This window comes from Hevea brasiliensis, chromosome 18, assembly GCF_030052815.1.
Source record: "Hevea brasiliensis isolate MT/VB/25A 57/8 chromosome 18, ASM3005281v1, whole genome shotgun sequence".
NCBI classification, from domain to species: Eukaryota; Viridiplantae; Streptophyta; class Magnoliopsida; order Malpighiales; family Euphorbiaceae; genus Hevea; species Hevea brasiliensis.
In genome coordinates this window covers 43,587,727-43,609,724 of record NC_079510.1, presented here as the reverse complement: position 1 = coordinate 43,609,724, position 21,998 = coordinate 43,587,727, and the positions used below count along the sequence as shown (strand labels likewise).

Genomic DNA, 21,998 nt, shown 5'->3' with positions numbered 1-21,998 from the left:
CTGGTGTGACTCTTAGAAAAAAAATCAAAACTAAAATATCAGAACAAGTAATTCAATGTGATTAAGACCATTAACAAGTAATTCAATGTGATTAAGACCTCAAAAACCGTGGACGCTCCATGTGGCACTAGCATAGACCTTAATTTTCATTATAATAAGTTTGAATACATGTAGAAGCTCTCCCACATGAAAAGGAATATATATATATATATATATGGACAAAACTTTCGCTTGCAAGGCCATGGCTTCACTCTCACTTCCTAATTCTTATACATGCCCCTATCCCTCACTGAACAAATTAAGAAAGAAATAAATATGAGATTTTGTTTTGTTTATGTTAATTTCCTTTCAGAACATATTTTAATGTATTGTTGAAGCTTGCTGCTAGAAGATAAAGGGATCCTTCTGCCAATTTCAGAAAAGATTAATTCATCATCATCAACTATACAATAATGCGCATAAACCTAACAGAAATATTTTTTTATCAGAAAATATAAATAAATAAATAAAACAAATATTATTCTCTTCTCAGCTTATATACTTATATATAGAGTTTATTTTTATATTTATATTTTCATTTTCTTTAAATAAATCGGTTAAAATTGTTTAAGTAATTAAAAAAAATTTTAAAATTCAATTTTTTTCACCAATTAATTATCAAAATTTAATATTTTAATTATTTATATATTAAAATTATTAATAACTACGCGTATTAAAACTGCAGTCCTAGTAGTTAATATGTCAACTGTAAAAATTTGTCATAATTAGCAGCTAATTAGGGTGTGAACTTGTAGTTAATCAATGTGTCTAAGACTCCATCATAGGAGACCCTGATGGTCTTGTGAAAATGACGATCAAGTCTCTTATTTATTATAATTTTTTTGGTGGATAATCAATTCAAGATCAAGTCTCTTATTTTACTAGTTCTTTCCGCGTCATAGGAATTAAATTAAAAGCAACTAATTAACGAACACCAGTACTCTTTACGTCTAGACTAATTCATGGTTGGCGGTTTTATTAGAATACCGCACATTTCTTACATATTCATAAACCACGAAACCATTTCTAATTTTCCCTTTATTCTCTTTGATATTCTTGATCAATCCAATTAATCATCACCATGCACCCACAAATCCAAGACTCTTATGGCAAGTATTCAAACTCATCATCCTCAATACCTGTTTCTCACCCTGCTCCTGTTACTGGTATTCCTGTGAATCCTTCTCCCCAATACGAGAATCGCCAGTTTCCCCTCCATGACCTTTACCCCCATGGACGTGAAGGAGCTTGGTCCTCAGGCCTCTGTGACTGCTGCTCCGACGTCAAAAACTGTAAGCAAACTTAATCAACACTACATATTGCTATATTTTATCTATATGATCCATGTTTAACCAAGCCTAATCAATGTTAATTAATTTTGCAGGCTGCATAACATGTTGGTGCCCCTGCATCACCTTCGGACAGATTGCTGAAATCTTAGACAAAGGAACCACATGTAAATGATGGATCGAGTTTTCAATCTTAATTTGTTGTGATTAGATTATTAATGGGAGTGTAATGATCCCTGTGTTCTGCAGCTTGTACAACTGGTGGAGCAATTTATGGGTTGCTTACATGGTTGACTGGGTGTTGTGGGTGGATTTACTCCTGTACCTATCGATCCAAACTAAGGCAGCAGTACATGCTTCCGGAGAGCCCTTGTAATGATTGTTTGGTCCATTGCTGTTGCGAGACTTGCTCCCTTTGTCAAGAATACAGGGAACTCCAAAGCCGTGGATTTGACATGTCCATCGGTTAGTTAATTCTCTCTTAAAGTATATTTAAGTGTTTATGAGTTAATTATTATTGATGGGAATTTCATATAGTAAGTGTTTGATGATAGGTTGGCATGGAAATGTAGAGGGACAAAATCATGGAGTGGCAATGGCAGCTCCGACGGCACCGGTGTTTGAAGGAGCGATGAGCCGATAAAATGGATATTAATTACCTACTCATAATTAATGTAATTATTAATTAAGCCTCTTAGTCTTGGATTGTGACGTTCTTATTACGATTATGATAATATTCAACGTCTTCCTTATTTATTTTTCATATCATTAATAGTCAATTGGTAGTTTACTAGCTAGTTTAGTAGGTTTTGGTTGTGTTTCAACTGTGTGTAATTACTGATCATATCATATCATTAATAGGAAATTAAAAATATGACATATATTTAATTTTATATTTATTTAAAAAAAAATTAAAAAGTCTTAAATTAACCCTTAAATTTTACTTCCAAAGTCAAATGGAACCTCATCAATATGTTGAATTAAATCCTTACAAAAGGTTCATTAATTTAGTTTTATTTTCTCCAAACTAGAGTGCAGCTTAGTTAATCTAATATAATATTCATTATTTAAAAAAAAAATATTAAAGATAAATTTTTATAAAATATAATTTATATTTTTTTCCTTTAACACATATTTTAGGCGATGGATTTTATATTAAACTATTTATGTGGCCAGTTGTATTAAAAAAATTAATTACATGTTAATTGTTTATATCTCTCTTGTTTTGTACTTAAGGATGTTTTATAATGTATTTTGTGAGCTCATTTATGTGCTTCACAATTAAATATATTTCTTAAAAAATTTTAAAAGTGTAATAAAATTCTACATCCATTTAGTACATTTTAAGGTTTCTTCTTACAACATTTTGATAGAATCAAATCTTATTTGATTAAAAAAAAAATAATTGGTAAAATATTCAATTTAATCCTTGTATTTATTGATTTAAATTAAAAATTAAGAAGTTTAATTTCTGAGATTAAATTTCTTAATTTCTTGATTTAATTAAGAAGTTAAATTTATTAATTTTCTTAATTTTTGAACTAAATTAAGTTAAAAATAAAATTTTAAAGCTAAATTAAGAAAAAAAAAAGAGCTAATTTGAAATGATATAAATAATATCTAAATCAATTTTAAGAGATTTTTAGGTTAAAAAAAAAAATTTAATGAATATAATAATGAAGGCATTGTCCATGTTTAGGAAATTCAGCGGCAAGAGTACAACATCAATGCAAATTTTCCCATAGAGAAAAAAGAGGCTAGTTTATAGGCAGATATGAGTAGATAAGTTCAAGGCTGGTTCCTGGCCATTTCTATGAACTAGTGGTGTTGACGAGAGCGTTGACCGGTTCAGTCTCCTCAAGCTCCAATCATTAAACGTTTCGGAGACCCAAAAAGCAATGCAAATGCGTCTCTCTCTTCTATGTTTTGATTACCAATCCTTCTCCTCCATTTTTCTCTTTGCTTTAACAAGTATCCTTTGATTTCGATCACACCCATCATGTATTCAACAAACCCAAACTCCTATGACAATTTCTCCGGCGGACCCCCACAGGCGCCGCTGTTTAGTCAAGATTCAACCACAACTGGGATTCCGGTGAGCTCAACAAACCAGTACTACACTAGTGACAATTCTCGATCAGAAACCTATCTTGAATCCAAGAAGAGGGACCCATGGTCCTCTGGCTTATGCGACTGCTTTTCCGATTGGCGAAACTGTAAGTTCCTACTAATTAAACCTCTCTCACAAACACTAGTTAGCTGCTTCAAACGGTGGCGCGTTTTCTTGCTCTCGCTCTCGCTGCTTCTAAGAGCATGGTATTTGATATTTTGGTGGTTTTTTGCTGGTGGGTTTCTCAGGTTGCAAAACATTTTGGTGCCCCTGCGTCACCTTCGGGCAAATTGCTGAGATTGTGGACAAGGGATCATCAGGTAATTAATAAACAAATACTATTTGGTAAATCATTAATTAATTATTTGGTGGCTAATTACTATAGATCTATTGAAAGATCAACTTTGATTCCAAATTGGGTGGACATAGTAGAGTCTTTTGTTTTCTGATAGAAAGATGTGGGTTGTTGGGTGCAGCTTGCGGAGTCAATGGAGCAATATACACACTAATTGCTTGTGTGACTGGTTGCGCTTGCTGCTACTCTTGCTTCTATAGAGCGAAAATGAGGCAGCAATACGCCTTGAAGGAGAGCCCCTGTGGAGATTGTTTGGTTCATTTATGCTGCGAGTATTGCGCCTTGTGCCAAGAATATCGTGAGCTCAAAGCCCATGGATATGACTTGTCTATAGGTATAAAGATTGGGTCTTTTCTTGTGGGTTTCATGAATTATCATTTCAACATTTCTGGGTTCTTATTAATTTGGGTGTTTTTTCTTCTCAGGATGGCATGGTAATGTGGAGAAGAAGACCCGTAGCTTGGAGATGGCTTCGATGCCACCAGCGGTGGAAGGAGGCATGACCAGATAAGAGTGGAAGATTTGAGCTCTGGTTCAATGTTGTTGGACTAAAAACATTTGTGAGTTGAACTGAAGAATGAAGATGATAATATCTAAAACGTTGAGTGTTCAATGTTCTACATTAATATCTAATCTCAATTGTCTAGTGGCGAAGAAAATTCAGAATTCCAATTTCAATTCATGTGGGTAAATGCAATATTAGTGGTTTGTTCTAGCTTGATTGGGGAAAAAAATTTTATTTCACAGCTTCTTTCTCCAAACACATAGACTAAATGCATTATTTAATGTTACTATATGTGTAACTGTTAGTATATAAATAGATCATGATTAAGTTAGATTAATTAAGAAGATATATATATATATATATATATATATAAATTAAGTTTAGCTAATGTTTTTTTCTTGTGTAATGAAGGAAACTATATCAATTGCTTTTTTTCCACCCAATTTTTGGAGATGATTGATTTTACATAACAAATGGCAGAAGCTTAGACAACCTTCAATTTACACTTTGTTACTATTTACATGAGATAAATTTATGAAGAAGTTGAATAAGTTTTAACAAATTAGATTGTGGTCTCTTTCAGCCTTCTTCCCTTAGCTCTAGGGATTTTCAGGTTGTTGGCCCTTGGGCTTTGCTTTTGCGAGCTTTGTTCTGTTTGGGCCTCTAACTGTCATGTATTTAAGCCTTAGGCCTGTAAGCTTGCTTCTTAAGTTTATTGTATTTCCGTGTTTGGATTGGATGGAGTGTAAGGAGATTTTTTAAAGTGAGATAATGGAAGGTGAAATATATAAACCTCTTAATTGGGTAGGTTGCTTGACCATGATCGATCTCATGTATTTGCTGGGCCTGGGCAGGGTTTTTCCTTAGGCCTGGACTGGACTGGCCCGGACCTGAGTGAGCAAGATCCAACTACTGAGAGCCCATTCTTCCAATCCCTATTATAACCTCATTGCCTGTAAAATATGAATTTAATGAAATCAAAGCCTCCACTCAATATTATGAAATTTTCACTAATACCTCAAAAGTTATAAGATATTATTTTTAGCATTGAAATCGAGCAACAGAAAATAACATATTTTATTATAAAACATTATTTTAAATCTTTTTTTGTTCTGCAAAAACAGTCAGAGAGTAAACAAAGTGATATTGGATGATCCGTCATTTGTTAGGACCTGCAAGTGTTAGGACGATCACAACTAAGAGGACCTACCCAGTGACAGCAATTGGACAATCCCTAATATTTGTGTATCCAAGAGGCCATAGAAAGGCAGGCGTCCTCCTATAAGATTCCCTTTTGGGAGGTAAGAAAAAATTTTGGGCAAATTATTATTTAATTTTTAAATTTTAACAAAATTAATGATTTAATTTTTCACATTTTTTTAAATTAAATTAGTTAATTTCAATATTTGATTTCATTAATATTTTAGTTCCTTTATTTATTTTTTTTATTTTTCTCATTAATCAAAACAATTCAAAGTTACAAATATTGTGAAATTTTATAAATATCTTTTTATTGATAAAAATATGACTTCTAAGAAAAATATATATTTTTTCAATACTGTTTTTGAAATTCTCCAAAAAAATAAATAATAAATATTTTAAATATGCATAATTATTTCTTTTAAAAATTTAGGGCTGTTCTGTGATTTCATGATTTCGCAAGCAGGGGCATTTAGTTTTTTTATTAGATTAGCTCTAGCCATGGCCCCAGCTGGGAAATGGGTTGAGCCCCAATAGTGGATGCGGTTAGGGTTTGGGTTCAAGCTGGTTCCCAAATGGGTTTTGGCAGAGGCTTTGCGTTTGGATTTGGGTTAAAAAGATGTGGTTATGGCTGGCATTGATGGTGCGCACAACGGCGGGTATGGGTTCGGTTCCGGTCAAGTTTTTTCCAAGAATCGGAATCCAACTGAATTTTTGGTTCTTTTAACTTTTAAGAATTTTGATTTAATTTTAAATAATTTTGTTACGATTCAATTTTATTTTAATTTTAAATTTGATTCTATTTTTTATACATAAAATTATAATATTCTTATATTTATTTTAAAATAGAAAATACATTCTTAAATTTATAATATAAAAAAAAACAATAAAAATAATAATACTATCTTAAAATAATAATATTAATATAAAAAATATATTCCTTAATAAGAATATTATATTATTTATTACATATTTCTTAATTATGTATATATATATTAAAATCTTAATTATATATAAATATATATTTTATTTAAAATATAAAATACATTTAAAATATATATGTATAAAATTAATTATTTAGTTTGGTCCAATTTAATTTTTATAAAGATTAAAAATAAAATAAAAAATGGCAAATATAAATTCAATTTAATTCTTATAATAACAGTTTTCTTTTTTAATTTTATTATGCTTTGATACAGTTCTTTGATTAATTTGAAGAGTTTATTTATATTTAAAAAATATATTAAAAATATATTTTTTTTCCTTTCTATTATTTTTTATTAATTTTTTTTCTAATAAATTTTCATATGTATATCTATTGGAATTAAATCTGAGTTTCTCTTTTTTATATTTGTGTATTTTAGAAAGAGATTTGAAGTTTCCTTCATCTTTTTTCTTTTCATTATTGAGGTTTTATTATTTTTTTTTAGTGAATTTTTTTTAATTTTTTTAATATTTAAATAATTTATTTAATAATATAATTATTAATTTTTTTTAATTAAAAATTTAATTATAAATAATGATCTTCTATCAATAAAATTTAATAATGCGATATATAATATGTCTTCTATAAAGTCTGATAATTCAGCGTATAATTTATGAGTCATAAAAATAACAAGATATCAAAATAATAATACTGCAAAAAATTTTCTTAACCTTTAAAATAAAAAAAAATTAATTACTTTTCAAAAAGTTATTATATTTTATTCATATTATCTTTAAGTATAATATTTTAATTATTTATATTTATATTTTTTTTATAAAATATTATATTATATTTATTTTATTATTTTTATTAATAAATCGATATATATATATATATATATATATATATATATATTCTCTCCGCAATTGGCGTTTGATGGTCTGAAAAATGGTAGGCCCTTCAGAGGAAGGGCACTAATTAGGCCTTTTGATTTGAAATTTCTCTGTTTTTGCTGTTTGAGAGACTGTGGAAGAAGATGGCAAATGGCATTAGCCATTGGGCTTTAAAAGAAAAGCGGTTTCATATGGACCCACACAATTCTGAAATTTATTATGCCCCCAATTTTTATTTATTAATTAGTGGATGTCAACGTTGCTGCCAACCTGTTATTTGCTAAAATATCAGCCAAAAAAATTTTCCCAAATAAAAAAAAATATAATTAAATTATAGACATTAACGCAACATCAATCAGTCACAAATTCTTGACAGCAGAAGTCAGCAGTCAGCAATCAGCAATCAGCAATGAGGGCTTTCCTAGTCTCCAGTCTGTGGTGTAGGAGAAGCATCAAAGGCATCAACTTTCAACTTTCAGCTCCGGGCTTTCGGTGATACGGCACACTATTAACTTGTCTGGTCGGCTCAAATGAAAACTTCCCGCTGATCTAAGCAAAAAAGTAAATATATATTTGATTGTCCCCTCTACGCCTTACCCAACAACGACCTCGTCGATTACCCACATAAAAAGCTCGAAAAAGATAAGAGAAAATAGACACCCAGAACCTGCATTATTGTACATCCAAGAAATTTTGCTTCTTTTTTACTCTCTCCTCTTTGTTCTTGTTGCTTTTTTTACATCTCTTATGCTTTTTTTTTTTTTTTTGAATACATCTCTTTTGCTTTTTATCTCTCTCTCTCTCTCTCTCTCTCTCTCTCTCTATCTTTTTCCTTCTCTGTGACTTTTCCTCAAGCACTTGTATGCATATTTCCAGTAAGGCAGTAACCACAGTACCAAGCTGTTTTATTCTCATAGGAAGGAGGTATTTTTTTTTTTTTTTAAATTGAGTTGTTTGAGTGATGATAAGATAAGGGAAAATAATAAGGTACAATGGAGGGAGCAGAGTTGGAATTGGAGAGGAGGAGCCGGTTCTTGAACAGTTTGATAGAGAAGAAGAAAGCTAAAGAACAGCAAGAGCAATACAACCGGCTTAATGTTCGTGTCAGAGCTTCTGATATGCCCATTCCTTTGCAGACTCGAGCTTTTAAGTGTGCTCGTGATCAGCTGGACTCCATGCCTGGAAAGCTCGATAGCAAACGCCTGGCTCTTGCCCTTAAGAAGGTTAGAAATCTTGGGTTTATTAAATAACTCTTTTTAAAAAAGATAATTCTTTTTCCTTTTATCCCTTTCCTCTCCGTGTGTCTCCTTCATTTTTCTTGTTTTGATCTTTATCTGTCTGTGCGAGCCAAAAAAAAGGGTATCTGGTAAATTTTGCTAGCAAGCGATGCTGCTGAAATATAGGCCTTGAAATGAAAATGCTTTAAAAATTGGTTTGTGGGGATTGTTTATTGTAAAACTTGATCTCCTTCTATGCTTCTGGGCAGTTATCTTCATATCGCGGTGAATGATTTGTGGTTTCTATATTAATTAATAAATTTTGAATGCTTACAGTGGAGCATTCTTCATTCTTTTGAATGTCTAAAGGTGGTCCAATTGTGTCAGTATCAAATTTTTTCCTTTTTCATCATGGGGTTGAATATTATTGGTTATGAATTTTGCGAGTACACGGTGATTTCAAATACTTTATAGTCTTATTAATTGTATTTCTTCTTAACTTTTTCAGTAAATTTCAATTGCTTATTTTGAGTTGGAAATTGGAATGGACCAATTGATCACGGGTGTGGACAGTGAATTAGCTTTCACATGTGTTCTTTGCCCCTTTTCTTGTCTAAGATTACTCGGAAAGTTAGACTCTAAATAATTATCTTTTACAATTGTTGAGTCAAATTAACTGATATTGATTGCGAGCTTCTGTTTTTGGATGATTGCAAGTTCCAGAAATAGTTCCTCTAAATTGCTAAATATTTTTGTTTGGAGTGAATGGCACTATACGAGCTTGATTAAGGGTTATCCACCTATTTGCTTGCATTAATTTGTGTTGAAATTATATATCTAATTCTATTTGAGGGTGAAATGTAATTTATTTGATATTTAATGAAGTTTAGGTTTTACACTGCAGATTGTCATACACAATAAAAGTCAGTTATAAATTTGAAGCGATGGAGGTTTTCAACAATAAATAAAAGATATATGGGGTGGTTTAAAGTCCGTCGCCTGTGGAATCAGGAGTTGCCAGGATTACCAACTATCAGCTTGCTTAGAAAAACGAATTACTGGTTAGGTTAAAGTTTGGATGAGTTCTTAATTCTGTTCCTGTTAAAATGGTGAACATTTATGTGTCTCCAATGTGCACCATGACACATTGGAGTGAAGGATAGAAGGCCACTACAGTTTGTTCACAAAAAGAAAGGCTGTGAAGGTGGAAATAGCAAGCATGTTAACATAGTAGGCCCAAGTTTGTCACAAGTGTTCATGATTAACTATCAACTTAGCAAAGATGAGCTCTATTTTGCAGTTAACATTGGCCTGTAGTTTGGCCTTGAGCAAGCAAATTATCTGTTTTAGAAATCAAGATTTTTGCCCCTTTTATTTGTCAGGGCAGACAGGAATAGTCGTGTCCTGTCCTTTGTCTGGATTTTTATGCGAAAATTAAGCCTCAAAGGTCCTAGCAATAGAACTTAACTAGATTTACCCTTTTTCAGTCTCCTCATTTCTTTTAGCTTGCTATTGCAATGTTTTACAGGATGTTTGATTGTATGTTAAACTTGGATAAATTTCTAATGAACCATTCGAGAGCAAAGTTGCAAATCACAAGAAGACAATGTGGACTTCCTAAACTTTTTGGGCACTTTATTACATACTCTTCTAAGGAAGTCCTTCATTTGAGATTTTAGGATTTTTTTTCCAGCTTGAATGTATTGATTTTTTTTCCTGAGGTGCCATTTAATACGAATAATCCAACTCTTTTTTTTTTTAAATCTTCCAGGAGTTTGACTCTGCATATGGTCCAGCTTGGCATTGCATAGTGGGAACTAGCTTTGGTTCATATGTTACTCATTCCATAGGAGGCTTCTTGTATTTTTCAATTGACAAGGTGTACATCTTACTCTTTAAGACTGCGGTTGAGCCTTTAGACCATTGATGATTTGCAAATTTGAGTGCCACGCTCTTGTATGTTTTTCTTGATATCATAATTTTTCATCTTCTTTTTGTGTTTCAAATTGCAGAGTGTAATATTCAAAATTTGTTCATCGTTTCTGCCATATAACTCTCCATATTTTACTAGCATTAAACAATGCTTTTTCCTCCCTGATCAGTTGCAGCATTACGTCCCATCCATTACGCATAGCTTATGCACCTGAAAATGAAGTTTTGATGTCATATTTGTTACGAGTTCAAGTGTATTGGACTTTTTTATGAATTAGTAAATTAGCGTTGCCTGGCAACAAGGAATCGCTTCATTGTTGCTGCCTGGATATCGTCATTGCCACAGCTGCAGCTGTAGATTTATATGTCCAATAACTTTAACCAGTTGATTCCTAATTTTGATCATGAACACTAACGGCTTTTAGCTAATCTTAAAATGTTAGAACTCCTGTGCTCTAGAAGTCGCATAAGCCTGGACCAAGACAATAAAGGGTTTTCGTTTATTCATTTGCTTTGCAAGCAAGGAAATGTGAAGGCTTTGACTCTTATCCTCGAAGCCACTTGCAATTTGCAATACTATGTGCCATGTGGCTCATGTTGGTCCATACGTGTAACCTCCTACAATCTTCTCTCTCGTTACTTCCCTTTTGCTGAATCTTCATTTTTTTTTCTTTCTGCACGTCACCCAGAAAATTCTGTCAAGTCATGATCATATAGGGATTCCATTACCATTTTTGTAGCTTGAGGATATGGAGATTTCTCATTTTGAAGGATACAAAGAGGATGAAGCCTTTGTCGAGTCCATGCAGACCCTTTCAATCTCGCCTTCTCTTGATTCCTGTCCCAGTTCCAGAAAGGAAAAGCCAAACCCAGAAGCCGAGCCAGGGCCACCCCACAAGGCTTTGTTTTTCGTCTTGGCTTGCCTTCCTGTATTTGAGCTTCTTAACATGAGTGAAGTTTGCTTGTCGTTTAGGGATGCAGTGAACAAAGATGTATTGCCATGGTTGGATATCATGATTGACAGGCCTTTGAGCACGCGGTTGTCTAATGAGATTCTGTGGGAAATCACTTCAAAGGCGAATTGTAGATTGAGGACTTTGGTTCTCAGGAGCTGTCAAAATATAACTGATGATGGGCTTCAAAGGGTCGTAGAGAAAAATCCTTTTATAAGTAAGGTATGCTTATGGAATCTAAATTGATATTTCTTTTTGCGCTCGTTCTATTACCTTAAATTTAGCTGGCCCAGTTCGTTGGATGAGTAGTTAATCGGTGGTTGGCACAGTTTTCTAAGAATCAATAAATAAGGTTGAGGTGGAACAGGATAAGATATGGTTAGAAAGGGTTCTTTCTTTAATGAAAATGGGATATGGAATTCTCTCATTCATTATTGAACTTAGTGGATGGTTCAAGAATTCTGGATGAACTATACTGGATGGTTCAAGAATTCTGGATGGACAATACTTCTGACGACATGCTCATTGAAAACAAATGATTAATCAAACTATACTCTTTTTTTTCTTTCTCCCTCCAATAGAGAGCTATTTCTTTTAATTATAATGCAGATTACAAGAAGGAAGTAGCTTGGTACAGATAAAACATGAAAGTTGACGAACTCCTTTTGGATGCATATACGACCATTAACGAAATCCTTCGTAATATTTTCTTTTCTATTGATTCAGCTCCACCTACCAGCATGCACTGGCTTAACCCCTGAGGGAATCATCGGAGCTGTGAAGACACTATCCCAACATCCAAAAAACTTAAAGAGCTTGCGGATAAATGGTATCTACAACATAAAGAAAGAACATATCGAAACACTTTCCTCCTATCTTCAAAGGAATCCACCACACCAAAAGCTACCACCTATCCTATATCATCACTATAGAAGTTCTCCATCATCAAGTACCGAAAATGGTCGGATAATTGACGTGGATATCTGTCCAAAGTGCAACGAAGTTAAAATGGTTTTTGATTGTCCAAGGGAAACTTGCAGGCAGATGAGAGACATGTTGTTTGAAGTTTGTAGGGGATGCAACTTCTGCATTCCAAGGTGTGAGGAGTGTGGAGGATGTGTGGATGCTGAAGAACTAGAGGACGCCGCTTGTGCAGACATATTGTGTTCAGATTGTTGGCTTCATCTTCCAAAATGTAACTATTGCAACAAGCCATACTGCAAGCAACACACCGACCAGCAGTTCAGCTCTCCAGGTTGTACTGGGTTCATTTGCGAAGCATGTCATGTGACAGCCATCGCAAATTCAAGTTGGAGCGATGATGCTGTTGAATAATGTATCGCATTCACATGCTCTAGTGGTAGCATATCATTTTCTTATTGTTATACGGTTAAACAGGGTTACTTCCTGTTTCGGAGGTTATTGCACAGTAGTTCAAAACTTTCAAATGAGATTTACATAAGATCTACTTCGAACAGATGTAAAAAAATTCATTAAGAAAGTGTTCAAGCAAAGAATGCAAAGTTCAATAGGGCAAAACACAACATGAAAATGTGATTACAAATTTAAAAGACTAGGACAAAAGGCTCCTGCAAAATTCTCCTCTAAAGTCACTCAGTATTGCTCGTGCAGGCAACAGGTAGCTGGAAGAAACAATTTATCAAAATTTGCGCAACCTAGAGAAAAAAAAAATCATCATACTACCAAATAAAATGAACATGTCACAATTTCCCTTCAAAGAATACAACCATATCACCTTAACAAAATAGTTAAAAAAAATACTCCCAAGCAATCATTTGGATGGTTTGTACAAAATCAAATGACCAGACTCATGTTAGAACATAGAACTACATCTTGCCACCCCTTTACTCCTATCCAGGAGGATCAAAATTGGGACTGCTGCAGGTTGTCAAAGAGAATTGAACCAAAATTTCCAATGATTGGCTTCCAAGATTTGCATGTAATACAAATGTACAGTTTTACAAGAAAACTGTACTCATTAGCAAAGCACCTATAATCACAGAGATTGTGAAAGAACCAATATTATGGAGATGTAGTGGAGGGCTGTCAGAACTCGTTGAATTGGAAGATGGGGCAAGCGATGTGGTATTTGTCAAGGTGCCGTTTCTTCCAGCACTACACTCAAAATACAAGCAGAGATAAGAAACTTCAGCAAAATATTCTTGGAAATTATGACTCTGAAGCAGACTTTGAAATTGAGAAATACAACAATACATGAGATATAAGATGACAAGAAATGCGGGAAAGTATTAATCAGAAAGGTTAAATTTAAAAGCTATGATTAATACCTTCCAGGAAATTTACAAGAACCATGACCTGCAACAGGGAAACAATATTAGTGATTCTATAGGCAGCAAATAATACTAGTAATCAATAACTAATTGCACACTGAAAACATTCTCTGCTTGCAAATATCTTGCGGAAAAATACCCAGATAGCAATCACGTTCTCAATTCTCTAAAAATGTTATTACTTGGTAGACAAAAGCCACCAACTCCGTGGATCAATTCAACAAGGAGTTTTCCCCACATAAATGGCAGGCCACTAGTGGTCAGATTTTCCCCACTGCCCTTCAGTTAGATGTATAAAGGTTTTTCTGCTAGATGAATACTTTTTCCAGTCAAAATCATTAGCCTGTTAATGCTCATAAATCAATTACGAAGACTGTTATCTAGTTGTATACAGAACTCCCTTGTAGGAAATATAAATTCTTACTTGGGTCAGTGGTAGTTATGGTAGCCACCCCTTTAAAATCACAGGTCCCTGAAGACTTGGCCATCTTCTGGAAATAAGCATTAAAAGCATATGTTGAATGTGCAACCACATTGTCTGGCTCATAGCATGGTTGGCCTTGCAATAGAGGTGAGCAATCAACCTTTCCTGGTCCACAAGCCCAATCCAATGCTGCCTGTAGCATCTTTGGATCAGCACCTTCCTTTGCAACACAAAAGGTCTGGTTTGTAGTGTCATTTGCCAACACAGTACCAGCACCAGTCAAGTGCAAAACATAAACCGGCACCCCATTGGCATCAAAAAGTCCCCAGTTCTTCTCTGAAACTGGTCCAGGTCTTGAATCCTCATTATAAAGCTCATAAATATAAGTACTAACTGCAATCCCTGGACGTTTGGGAGTGCCAGTGTTATTAAGAACATGCCTAATTAAGTTACTGTTATAAGTGTTTGCATTATCGATTGTTGCATCTGGCTCACTGGAGTCACCTTTGGAGGGCCAACCAGACTCGGTAACAACAACGGGAACATTGGTGAAATTTATATAGGACATTGCAAAATATGCTGCATCAACTATAGCATCAAAGACATTTGTGTAATGAAGAAGGGTGTTAGAATCCACAGCTTCCTTGTTAGGAGGGAGGGGACGGAAAAGTGCATAGTCTAAAGGGATCACACCATTTGATTGCATGTAATCATAATATGGATACACATTTAGCATAAAGTATGACCCAGTTGACTGCAAAAATTTCAGCAAGGGAACCATGACTGGGTCCCATGAACGATTAAAGAAAGCTTGGGAAGGAGGGAATGAATCTAGGATGATGGAAGAAGAGTGTGGCGTAGAGACTTTAATTTGGCCATCCAGATTAGATGCAACAAGGGCAGAATGGATGAACTTTAGGGCAAAGACTAAAACTGGGGCAGCATTTGGGAGGGTAGTTAGAACTTCAGATCCAACCACTATGGCTGTGATGTTGGTGGCAGGAACATGGGCTATTACATTGCGAGCAACCCAGTTGGCTGCAGTAGCATTTGATTGACCAATCCCAAGGAGCTGCTCATTAGGAACAGAAACTGTTACCCGGATGCCTGAGTTGGCAAGTGCAAGAAGCATGGCTCGATCAGCATCATAGAGCCTGACATGTCTGATATTCTGAGCCTTAAGAAGGGCCACCACTTGAGTTGGGCTTGGCATGTCTGATAGGGCAGTACCAACATTCACACCAATGAAAGCATCTGGAACAAGTGATTCATGCGTAAGGATTTTGACAAGCATATTGTCCTTGTTTAATAGAATATATTTCATCTTCATGGTAAATCAAAACTGTCAATGGCTTGTTCACAAAAGCTAACAAAACTAGTTTAAATCAGACAAACAAGTTCTAAAAGTAGAAAAACCAAAGCATGCAAGAGAGGCAAACATTTGACATACAAGAGAAAATAGACAAGTATCAAAACCATTATCTTAGTTCATAGACAACTGGTCCCAAAAAAAACCTGCAGTAAACTATAGTTGAACTCCTTTCAATGCAGCCACAGGTACATCCCAATGACTAATAAACATTCAAACAATTTATAGCCCACAACAAGACACCAAGCATTAACAATAAGCATGTTATGTACCACTCCCAGGAAAAAAAATAATAAAAAGGAACACCCTAAAACTGAAAAAGACAAAAAGGGAGAAAAAAGATGAGCTACACTAATGCAAGTACATATTCTTTGTCCACCATTTCAAGCCAAGATTTTGCACAGTGGAGGAAGTACTATCATTCGAGAGCTTAAATACATCTCTGTGAATCAATTATAAAAACCTATTAGTTAGTCACACTCATTCTCCTCTGAATATAACACAATATATTTACTACTTTAACTATATTATATACCACAAAGTATGTCTTCAACTACAATGGATAATAGCCCCTTCCTCTACAACTACACCCTTCCCCACCCAAAGCCCCTTTGCCTCCATGGGACTGCAAATCTTAGGCCAAAGTATCACTCTTCTCAATAAGCAAAAAAGTATCTTCTTCTTTGGCCAAAGCCACCCTCTTCAATAGGCAAAAACTAAATAACCTTTCCACAAATACTCATATCTATAGTGTTAGCCCTCAATTCTAATCTAATTACGAATCCAACTCAATTTAATAATAACACTAAGATATAGAAAATATTTCTCTAAATTTCTACTCAAATTAGGAAAAATGTCTTCCAAAACCACTAATATTTTGAATCACAAATCTAAAACATTCTCATAAGTGGTTCTTTATTGCATACAATCTACACATAAAGTTACTTTCAGGTTGTTGCTGTCATTTTGGTGACAACATAGTTTGTGTTAGATTGCCCTCCTAAGTTTGGTCATGGTTGAAGGCTTATGCACTTAGTGAATGACTATCGACATCAAAAATTTTTCCTCCTACAAGTAACTAGATATTAAAGGAGAGGATAGAAGGATTTAACCAAAGTATATTTTATCATAATTTAACAATATAATATCTGAAACAATAAGTAGGTTAGTATTCTAGAATACCTTGACAGACAGATCTATAACCGGGATGTATGTATTGAAAAAGCCTCTGCAGCTGAGAAAGGTAATGGTTACACTATAATTTTATAATGTAGTGGAATAGAAAATACAACATGCTACAACCCAAAGCAGCAAGATGACAATAGTACCGTTCAAAGAAAATTTCTAGGATTCCAATTCATTTAATAGAGATGTTTTTACTTCCTCATGCTGAGGATGCTTTGCTCCTACAAATATAATCTATAGAAATGCAGTAGAATCTGGTAAAGGACTGCCAGATGAGCTGGGACGCAAAACGGTTGACATTCCCATTAAAAGATGGTAGAGAAGATATCAGAAATTTTTCAAAAAAGGGAAAGATTTTTATGCACAGGCTTCTACTTAATTGGCAACAAAGTAAATTTACCAGAGGGTAAGAGGAATTTCCAACCTAACTTGCCTCTTTCTCCATCCCTGTCTTGCAGTTTTCTACCGAAAGATTTGCAATAAAGTAAAACAAGATGACCTTAAACTCAAACCATACTGCTGCTTCTTTTAACTAAAATATAAATTAGTAACCTAATCTATCATTAAGAACTTTAATAATTAATTATTGTTTTATTCGAAACTTCACTCTAAAACCAATAATTCTATCTTCCATCCAAGTTAGTCAATGAAAAGCTAAGCAAGAGTCAAATAATGTCGCAAACAAAATATTGAGGAAAAAAAAGCATTTAGTAGATACAAAATATTAAGAGAACCCATTATATTCATGATAATAAAAGAACCTGCTCAGATTCGATACAGAACCCTCCCATCTTAAGGACAGAGAAACCCAGATGGAGAAGCACATCAATGCACACAGAGAGATCAACTTAAAATGAAAGACAAGGCAAACAGAGCAGCAATAAACACATGCAAAATAGTGAAATGATTCGAGACACAATAGCTAAAAATAATAATAATCATTTCTTATTAAAATAGAACAAAACTATAGTTATGACTAATGACTGAATAGTGGAGTTCAAATCATCTATACACATAAAGAGTTATAAACAAACATCAAGCAAACCCACAAAGAGAAACAGCCGAGTCATATTAAAAACCATATGAAAGCCACTAAACGCACATGTATAAGCGTACCTTCATCAGCAGAAACCGCAGACACTACCAATAAGAAGAGCAAGAGCACCACAGCCATATAATCTTTGCTTACAATCACTCAATCTTCAAAAACCATAAAACCCAGAAAAAAGAAATCTATAGACTAAACCAGAGAGCACAAAAAGAACGGGGAAAAATTGGAAGGAAATAAAATAAATAATCAATCTCGAGAGAAAGAAAGTAGAGAGAGAAAAGGTAGCGCCTTTTGAGGTCTGGGTGGGAAGTGAAAACAGAAACGAGTGTATTTGAACTAGTTTAAAAGTTCTTTAAGAACTAAACACAACCCAAAAAAAAAAAAAAAAAGCTTCTAGCTTGGCCAGTGATTTGTGAATATTGATGAAGAAGAGATATGGGGTTTTTCTCTTCTTTTTGTTTCTGCTATGAGCACAGGAGACAGCGCCTGTACTTTCGAGTGATTATGATCCAGAGATCGGACGGCCGAGATTAACACGAAGGTGCATGGTAAGCAGTGAGGAGTACCACAGAGGAAAACTCCTTAGAGTTGTCCGTCGGGCTTTTTGAATGCGGGGAGAGCTGAGAAGGGAGGAGTTGTCTGGTCACGGTCTTCGAAAAATACTTTCAGTGCTGACGTGGCACGAGAGACGTATTCAGTCAACGGTCATATTCTAGTTCCAGACATGCTTGTATTTTAATGTTTTTTCTGTTATCTTTGGTCTGGAATAGGGTAGCCCCCACGAGGAATAACGCTTACGTGTTTAGCGTTCTTTTTCTGTTTGATCGTACGAAAATGCTTTCTGGAAAATGCCACTTATTGTCCAGATGGACTGTGACAGCTTTTGGTGATGCTTGAGAGGTGTTCATATCTATACTTGGATTTTCTTTTACTCTGCGTTTGGAATGGTATAAGACAGGGGAAGTCATTGTATGCACCCCAGTATATATACTCATTTAATTTAAAATTAATATATCATTTAAAATTAATGATATATACTGTGAATTTGAGGTTGTGTTATATTGAAATGAAAACCCTTATTAAAATTAATTTTAATAATCATTTATTTTTATTATTAATTTATGTGTGTATATTTTATTTATTAATAAAAAATTATAAATATAATATTTTAATTTTTAATTAATTAGATAGGTAAATTAATTTACCCATTTTAATTTAAATAAGAATTTACTTAAAATAAAGTTATTAGTGCTATTTGATATTGCTTTTAAAATTATTATTGAAAAATTTTATTTTTTTTAATATATTAATTAGAAAGTATTAAAAAATAATTAAAAATTAAATTTAATTAATTTTAATTATAAAAATATTAAAATAATAAAATAATTTTTTTTAAAATTATTTTATTAATAATATATAAAATAATATTTTTATTTAAAAATATAATTTTAACTTTTAAAATTAAATGTCAAATATAGTGTAGATCATTATTATCCGCCATGTGGCCTTGCAATGCATTTCTTGCAATTAAAATAAAAAAGTATGATCCATTGGGTTGGCTTTTTTAAAATGATATTTCCATTTCCACACTATTTGGAATTAAATTTTCAGTTGAATTAAATAAGAAGTTGACATCTCAAGTGAATTGACCAGATAATTCAATCATTTTTCAGAAAAAAAAAATTGAGTGCTAATTAGAGAATTTTAATTCATAATCTCATGAAACACTTATAATGTGATAGTGATAAATTTATTTATTTATATTAATAAGTATAATTTTTAATTAATTTTTTTATGATTTATTGAATGAATCCATTGTTCTCATTTCTCAATCGAGCTAAAACTCGGATAAATATGATAATTATGTTAAAAAATAAATAAAAAAAAGAAATTAACTTTTTTTTGACACAAAAAAGAAATTCACTTAAGGGATGTGAATATAAAATTTTATTTTTATTTTTCTTATGATTAATAATTTAATGAGTTTAATTTTTTTTTTTCTGAAAGATAGAATTTATTTTATTAATAAATAGAATTGAAAGCCCAACATAGAAAAAGGTCTAAGGCTAATATTCGCTTGGTATAATACAACAAAGCTTTAAATCGAAAAAAAATAGAGTCCCACAATCTTAAGAAGGCCTGATAATAACAATCCGCCTCAGCCAATAAAATCAAGAACTAGCATAAACCCTAGTTGAAATAAATTTTGTGTTCGAAATTATTAACCCGAATGGATGAAAACCAGCGCACATGTAATCGCATCTTCATCAAAAGGCCATTATTGTGGGGAGACAATGCATATTAAAGCACCGCTAAGGTCATATATGACGGAAGCCTCATCGAACTGACTCTAACTCAACAACACCTGAGGAATTCAAGCAACAACAACGAAGCTAAGGAAACTTTGAGAAGCATGAGACCATGGTAGCCCAAAACATAGAACTTTATGAGGGGAAGAAAAAAAAATGGAGAGAAAGGACCTTGATAGCCTCTCACTCTCATGTAGCCAGAGGAGGCAACCACGATTCATTAATGGCTAGCCAACCCTGTTATTTGGGATCCCTTTTCATTCGAATATAGTTATGCGAGCACTAAACTCAGAGGCTATAGCTCTCGCTTACACGAGAACAAATTGATCAGCACACATAAAATAAAAGCAAGTCAAACAGCAAGACCCTCTCTTATAACCTTAGATTTGCAACCAGACAACATAAACAAAATTTCTATTTACATTCCACTCAATGTAGAGAGGGAGACCCATTACAAAGCAAGAGAAGGAGGAGGCCTCCTTTGCCTGATGGGGCAAAAGAGACCGCTAATTTGATAGAGTCTAACAAAATGTTAGAGAGAGAAAGAGAGAGAGCAAAGAGGTTATGAATTAAATTATGGTAACTTACATAGATAGTATCTTAAAGGGTGTATAATAATAAGACTTATTAATTTTAATTTGTAACATAAAATCACCTTAATTTAAATTTAGTTAATATAAAATCTCCCTATGACTTGTCTAACTAATATGGCAGAAATTTTGAAAAATTAAATTACTATTTTACCCTTAAGTAAAATCCCAGCCCTTCTTCTCTCATCCCTCCTTATTTCTCACCCACTCCTCCCTGTCTGATCATTCTATCTGTTCATGCCCAAAGAAGAAATGGAGGCACATATTATTTTATCAAAAATCCCATGACGTATTCAGTCTAGAAATCAAAGCTTACTCCGACTAGATTCGATCCAAAGACAAATTTAACTTCAGTGCATGTGTTTGCTTGATTAAAATATTAGATTATTTAAAACAAATTTTTTAACGATATCAGGATTTTTTTTTTTTTGATAGCAGGATTTTATTGCTGCATGCCATTTTGAGCCGCTTTAGAACCATGGACCCTGCACATGGACATGTAGATTCAATGGTTTTATTTCCCTCTTTTAACAAATTTGTCTCGATCATTTTAATCCTTTGGTGATATATTTGCATAGGTCCTTTTATGTTGTTTCAGGTGAAGGCAAATTTCCATTTGTTTCTCCTACATTATTAGTACTTATTGTGTTTGAACTACACTCATTTAACTTGACCCTATTGCAAGTTAAGGACAAGCAGAGAATGCCAGGAGGCACCTATGATTTACAGGACATGATCCAGTTTTTCCTGAATTACAGAAGTTGCAATTGGTAGTAAGTTTGACATTTGATGGTTGGCTTTGGCTCCAGTAAATTCTTCGTTTCTTCTTATTTTTAGTAGATACCTTCGAACAAAATCATCAAATGTATTGTGCCACAAATATTTCTGCAAGGGGCTATGCTCATTATCATCGGTAGTGACGAATTAAAAGTACTAGTTTTGGGTGAGAGAAATAAAGGAAGATATGTTTAGAGAGAGAGAGAGAAGGTGAAAGAGATAGAAATTCGAGGATAGTTAAGTAATTTTATCATATTGTATCTGAAAAATTGTTTATAGTGATTTTTCTAATCAAATTAAAGTTAAAAAAATTTTATGTTATCATATACTTTTAAATTAAGGTAACATCTCTAAAATTTATCCAATTAAATTAAATTAATAAAAGAATTTAAAGCAAAATTTAGGGTTAGGCTTATTTGATTTTAGTTTTTTTTATATTGTATATTTTTATTAAAAATAATAAATAAATTTTAATATTAAAAAAGAGCACTTTATTTTAATTTTAATAAAAATTAGTTTTTTAATATTAAAAACAAAATTTTGAGCTAATTAAAAAAAAAATC

At 33.2% G+C, this 21,998-nt stretch overlaps 5 protein-coding genes across 10 annotated transcripts; 4 read left to right on the top strand and 1 right to left on the bottom strand.

Moving 5' to 3' along the window:
* The first annotated feature begins 1,014 nt into the window (after positions 1 to 1,014).
* On the top strand, positions 1,015 to 2,091 carry LOC110670134 (protein PLANT CADMIUM RESISTANCE 2). Its single transcript, XM_021832086.2, has 4 exons — positions 1,015 to 1,331; positions 1,424 to 1,495; positions 1,578 to 1,793; positions 1,883 to 2,091. The coding sequence occupies exons 1-4, from the start codon at positions 1,121 to 1,123 to the stop codon at positions 1,969 to 1,971; spliced, it is 588 nt and encodes a 195-aa protein (XP_021687778.2). The 5' UTR covers positions 1,015 to 1,120; the 3' UTR covers positions 1,972 to 2,091.
* A 963-nt stretch (positions 2,092 to 3,054) lies between these two features.
* Positions 3,055 to 10,531, top strand: LOC110670133 (protein PLANT CADMIUM RESISTANCE 2). Of its 2 annotated transcripts, XM_021832085.2 has the most exons (5): positions 3,055 to 3,544; positions 3,687 to 3,758; positions 3,915 to 4,127; positions 4,219 to 4,353; positions 10,305 to 10,531. In XM_021832085.2, the coding sequence occupies exons 1-4, from the start codon at positions 3,328 to 3,330 to the stop codon at positions 4,302 to 4,304; spliced, it is 588 nt and encodes a 195-aa protein (XP_021687777.2). In that variant the 5' UTR covers positions 3,055 to 3,327; the 3' UTR covers positions 4,305 to 4,353; positions 10,305 to 10,531. The 2 variants fall into 2 exon arrangements, with proteins under 2 accessions (XP_021687777.2, XP_021687776.2); XM_021832084.2 differs by lacking the exon at positions 10,305 to 10,531 and having other exon boundaries at positions 4,219 to 4,508.
* Positions 7,455 to 10,531, top strand: LOC110670135 (uncharacterized). Its single transcript, XM_021832087.2, has 2 exons — positions 7,455 to 8,539; positions 10,305 to 10,531. The coding sequence occupies exons 1-2, from the start codon at positions 8,309 to 8,311 to the stop codon at positions 10,458 to 10,460; spliced, it is 387 nt and encodes a 128-aa protein (XP_021687779.1). The 5' UTR covers positions 7,455 to 8,308; the 3' UTR covers positions 10,461 to 10,531.
* Positions 10,532 to 10,765: 234 nt separating this feature from the next.
* On the top strand, positions 10,766 to 12,935 carry LOC110670131 (F-box protein SKIP28). Its single transcript, XM_021832082.2, has 2 exons — positions 10,766 to 11,640; positions 12,145 to 12,935. Exons 1-2 carry the CDS (start codon positions 11,215 to 11,217, stop codon positions 12,751 to 12,753), a joined length of 1,035 nt encoding a protein of 344 aa, XP_021687774.2. The 5' UTR covers positions 10,766 to 11,214; the 3' UTR covers positions 12,754 to 12,935.
* Positions 12,936 to 13,099: 164 nt separating this feature from the next.
* Positions 13,100 to 18,607, bottom strand: LOC110670129 (glucan endo-1,3-beta-glucosidase 3). 5 transcript variants are annotated; one of them, XM_021832075.2, is made up of 5 exons: positions 17,825 to 18,607; positions 16,706 to 16,757; positions 14,155 to 15,408; positions 13,728 to 13,755; positions 13,100 to 13,554 (listed from the first exon to the last, which is right to left on the bottom strand). In XM_021832075.2, the coding sequence occupies exons 1-5, from the start codon at positions 17,828 to 17,830 to the stop codon at positions 13,398 to 13,400; spliced, it is 1,497 nt and encodes a 498-aa protein (XP_021687767.2). In that variant the 5' UTR covers positions 17,831 to 18,607; the 3' UTR covers positions 13,100 to 13,397. The 5 variants fall into 5 exon arrangements, with proteins under 5 accessions (XP_021687767.2, XP_021687765.2, XP_057997114.1 ...); XM_021832073.2 differs by lacking the exon at positions 17,825 to 18,607 and adding an exon at positions 17,470 to 17,514; XM_058141131.1 differs by lacking the exon at positions 16,706 to 16,757 and having other exon boundaries at positions 17,811 to 18,607.
* Between the last annotated feature and the right edge of the window lie 3,391 nt (positions 18,608 to 21,998).

Excerpts from the sequence above, each read along its gene's own strand:
- LOC110670134 (XM_021832086.2), top strand. The coding sequence starts at position 1,121 with ATGCACCCACAAATCCAAGACTCTTATGGCAAGTATTCAAACTCATCA. Across the intron at positions 1,332-1,423 it reads CTGCTCCGACGTCAAAAACT|GCTGCATAACATGTTGGTGC; the intron begins GTAAGCAAACTT and ends TTAATTTTGCAG. Across the intron at positions 1,496-1,577 it reads CTTAGACAAAGGAACCACAT|CTTGTACAACTGGTGGAGCA; the intron begins GTAAATGATGGA and ends TGTGTTCTGCAG.
- LOC110670133 (XM_021832085.2), top strand. The coding sequence starts at position 3,328 with ATGTATTCAACAAACCCAAACTCCTATGACAATTTCTCCGGCGGACCC. Across the intron at positions 3,545-3,686 it reads CTTTTCCGATTGGCGAAACT|GTTGCAAAACATTTTGGTGC; the intron begins GTAAGTTCCTAC and ends TGGGTTTCTCAG. Across the intron at positions 3,759-3,914 it reads TGTGGACAAGGGATCATCAG|CTTGCGGAGTCAATGGAGCA; the intron begins GTAATTAATAAA and ends TGTTGGGTGCAG.
- LOC110670135 (XM_021832087.2), top strand. The coding sequence starts at position 8,309 with ATGGAGGGAGCAGAGTTGGAATTGGAGAGGAGGAGCCGGTTCTTGAAC. Across the intron at positions 8,540-10,304 it reads TGGCTCTTGCCCTTAAGAAG|GAGTTTGACTCTGCATATGG; the intron begins GTTAGAAATCTT and ends TAAATCTTCCAG.
- LOC110670131 (XM_021832082.2), top strand. The coding sequence starts at position 11,215 with ATGGAGATTTCTCATTTTGAAGGATACAAAGAGGATGAAGCCTTTGTC. Across the intron at positions 11,641-12,144 it reads AAAATCCTTTTATAAGTAAG|CTCCACCTACCAGCATGCAC; the intron begins GTATGCTTATGG and ends CTATTGATTCAG.
- LOC110670129 (XM_021832073.2), bottom strand. The coding sequence starts at position 17,499 with ATGGGAGGGTTCTGTATCGAATCTGAGCAG. Across the intron at positions 16,758-17,469 it reads TCTGTATCGAATCTGAGCAG|CTGCAGAGGCTTTTTCAATA; the intron begins GTTCTTTTATTA and ends TACCTTTCTCAG. Across the intron at positions 13,555-13,727 it reads TCTTGTAAATTTCCTGGAAG|TGCTGGAAGAAACGGCACCT; the intron begins GTATTAATCATA and ends TTTTGAGTGTAG.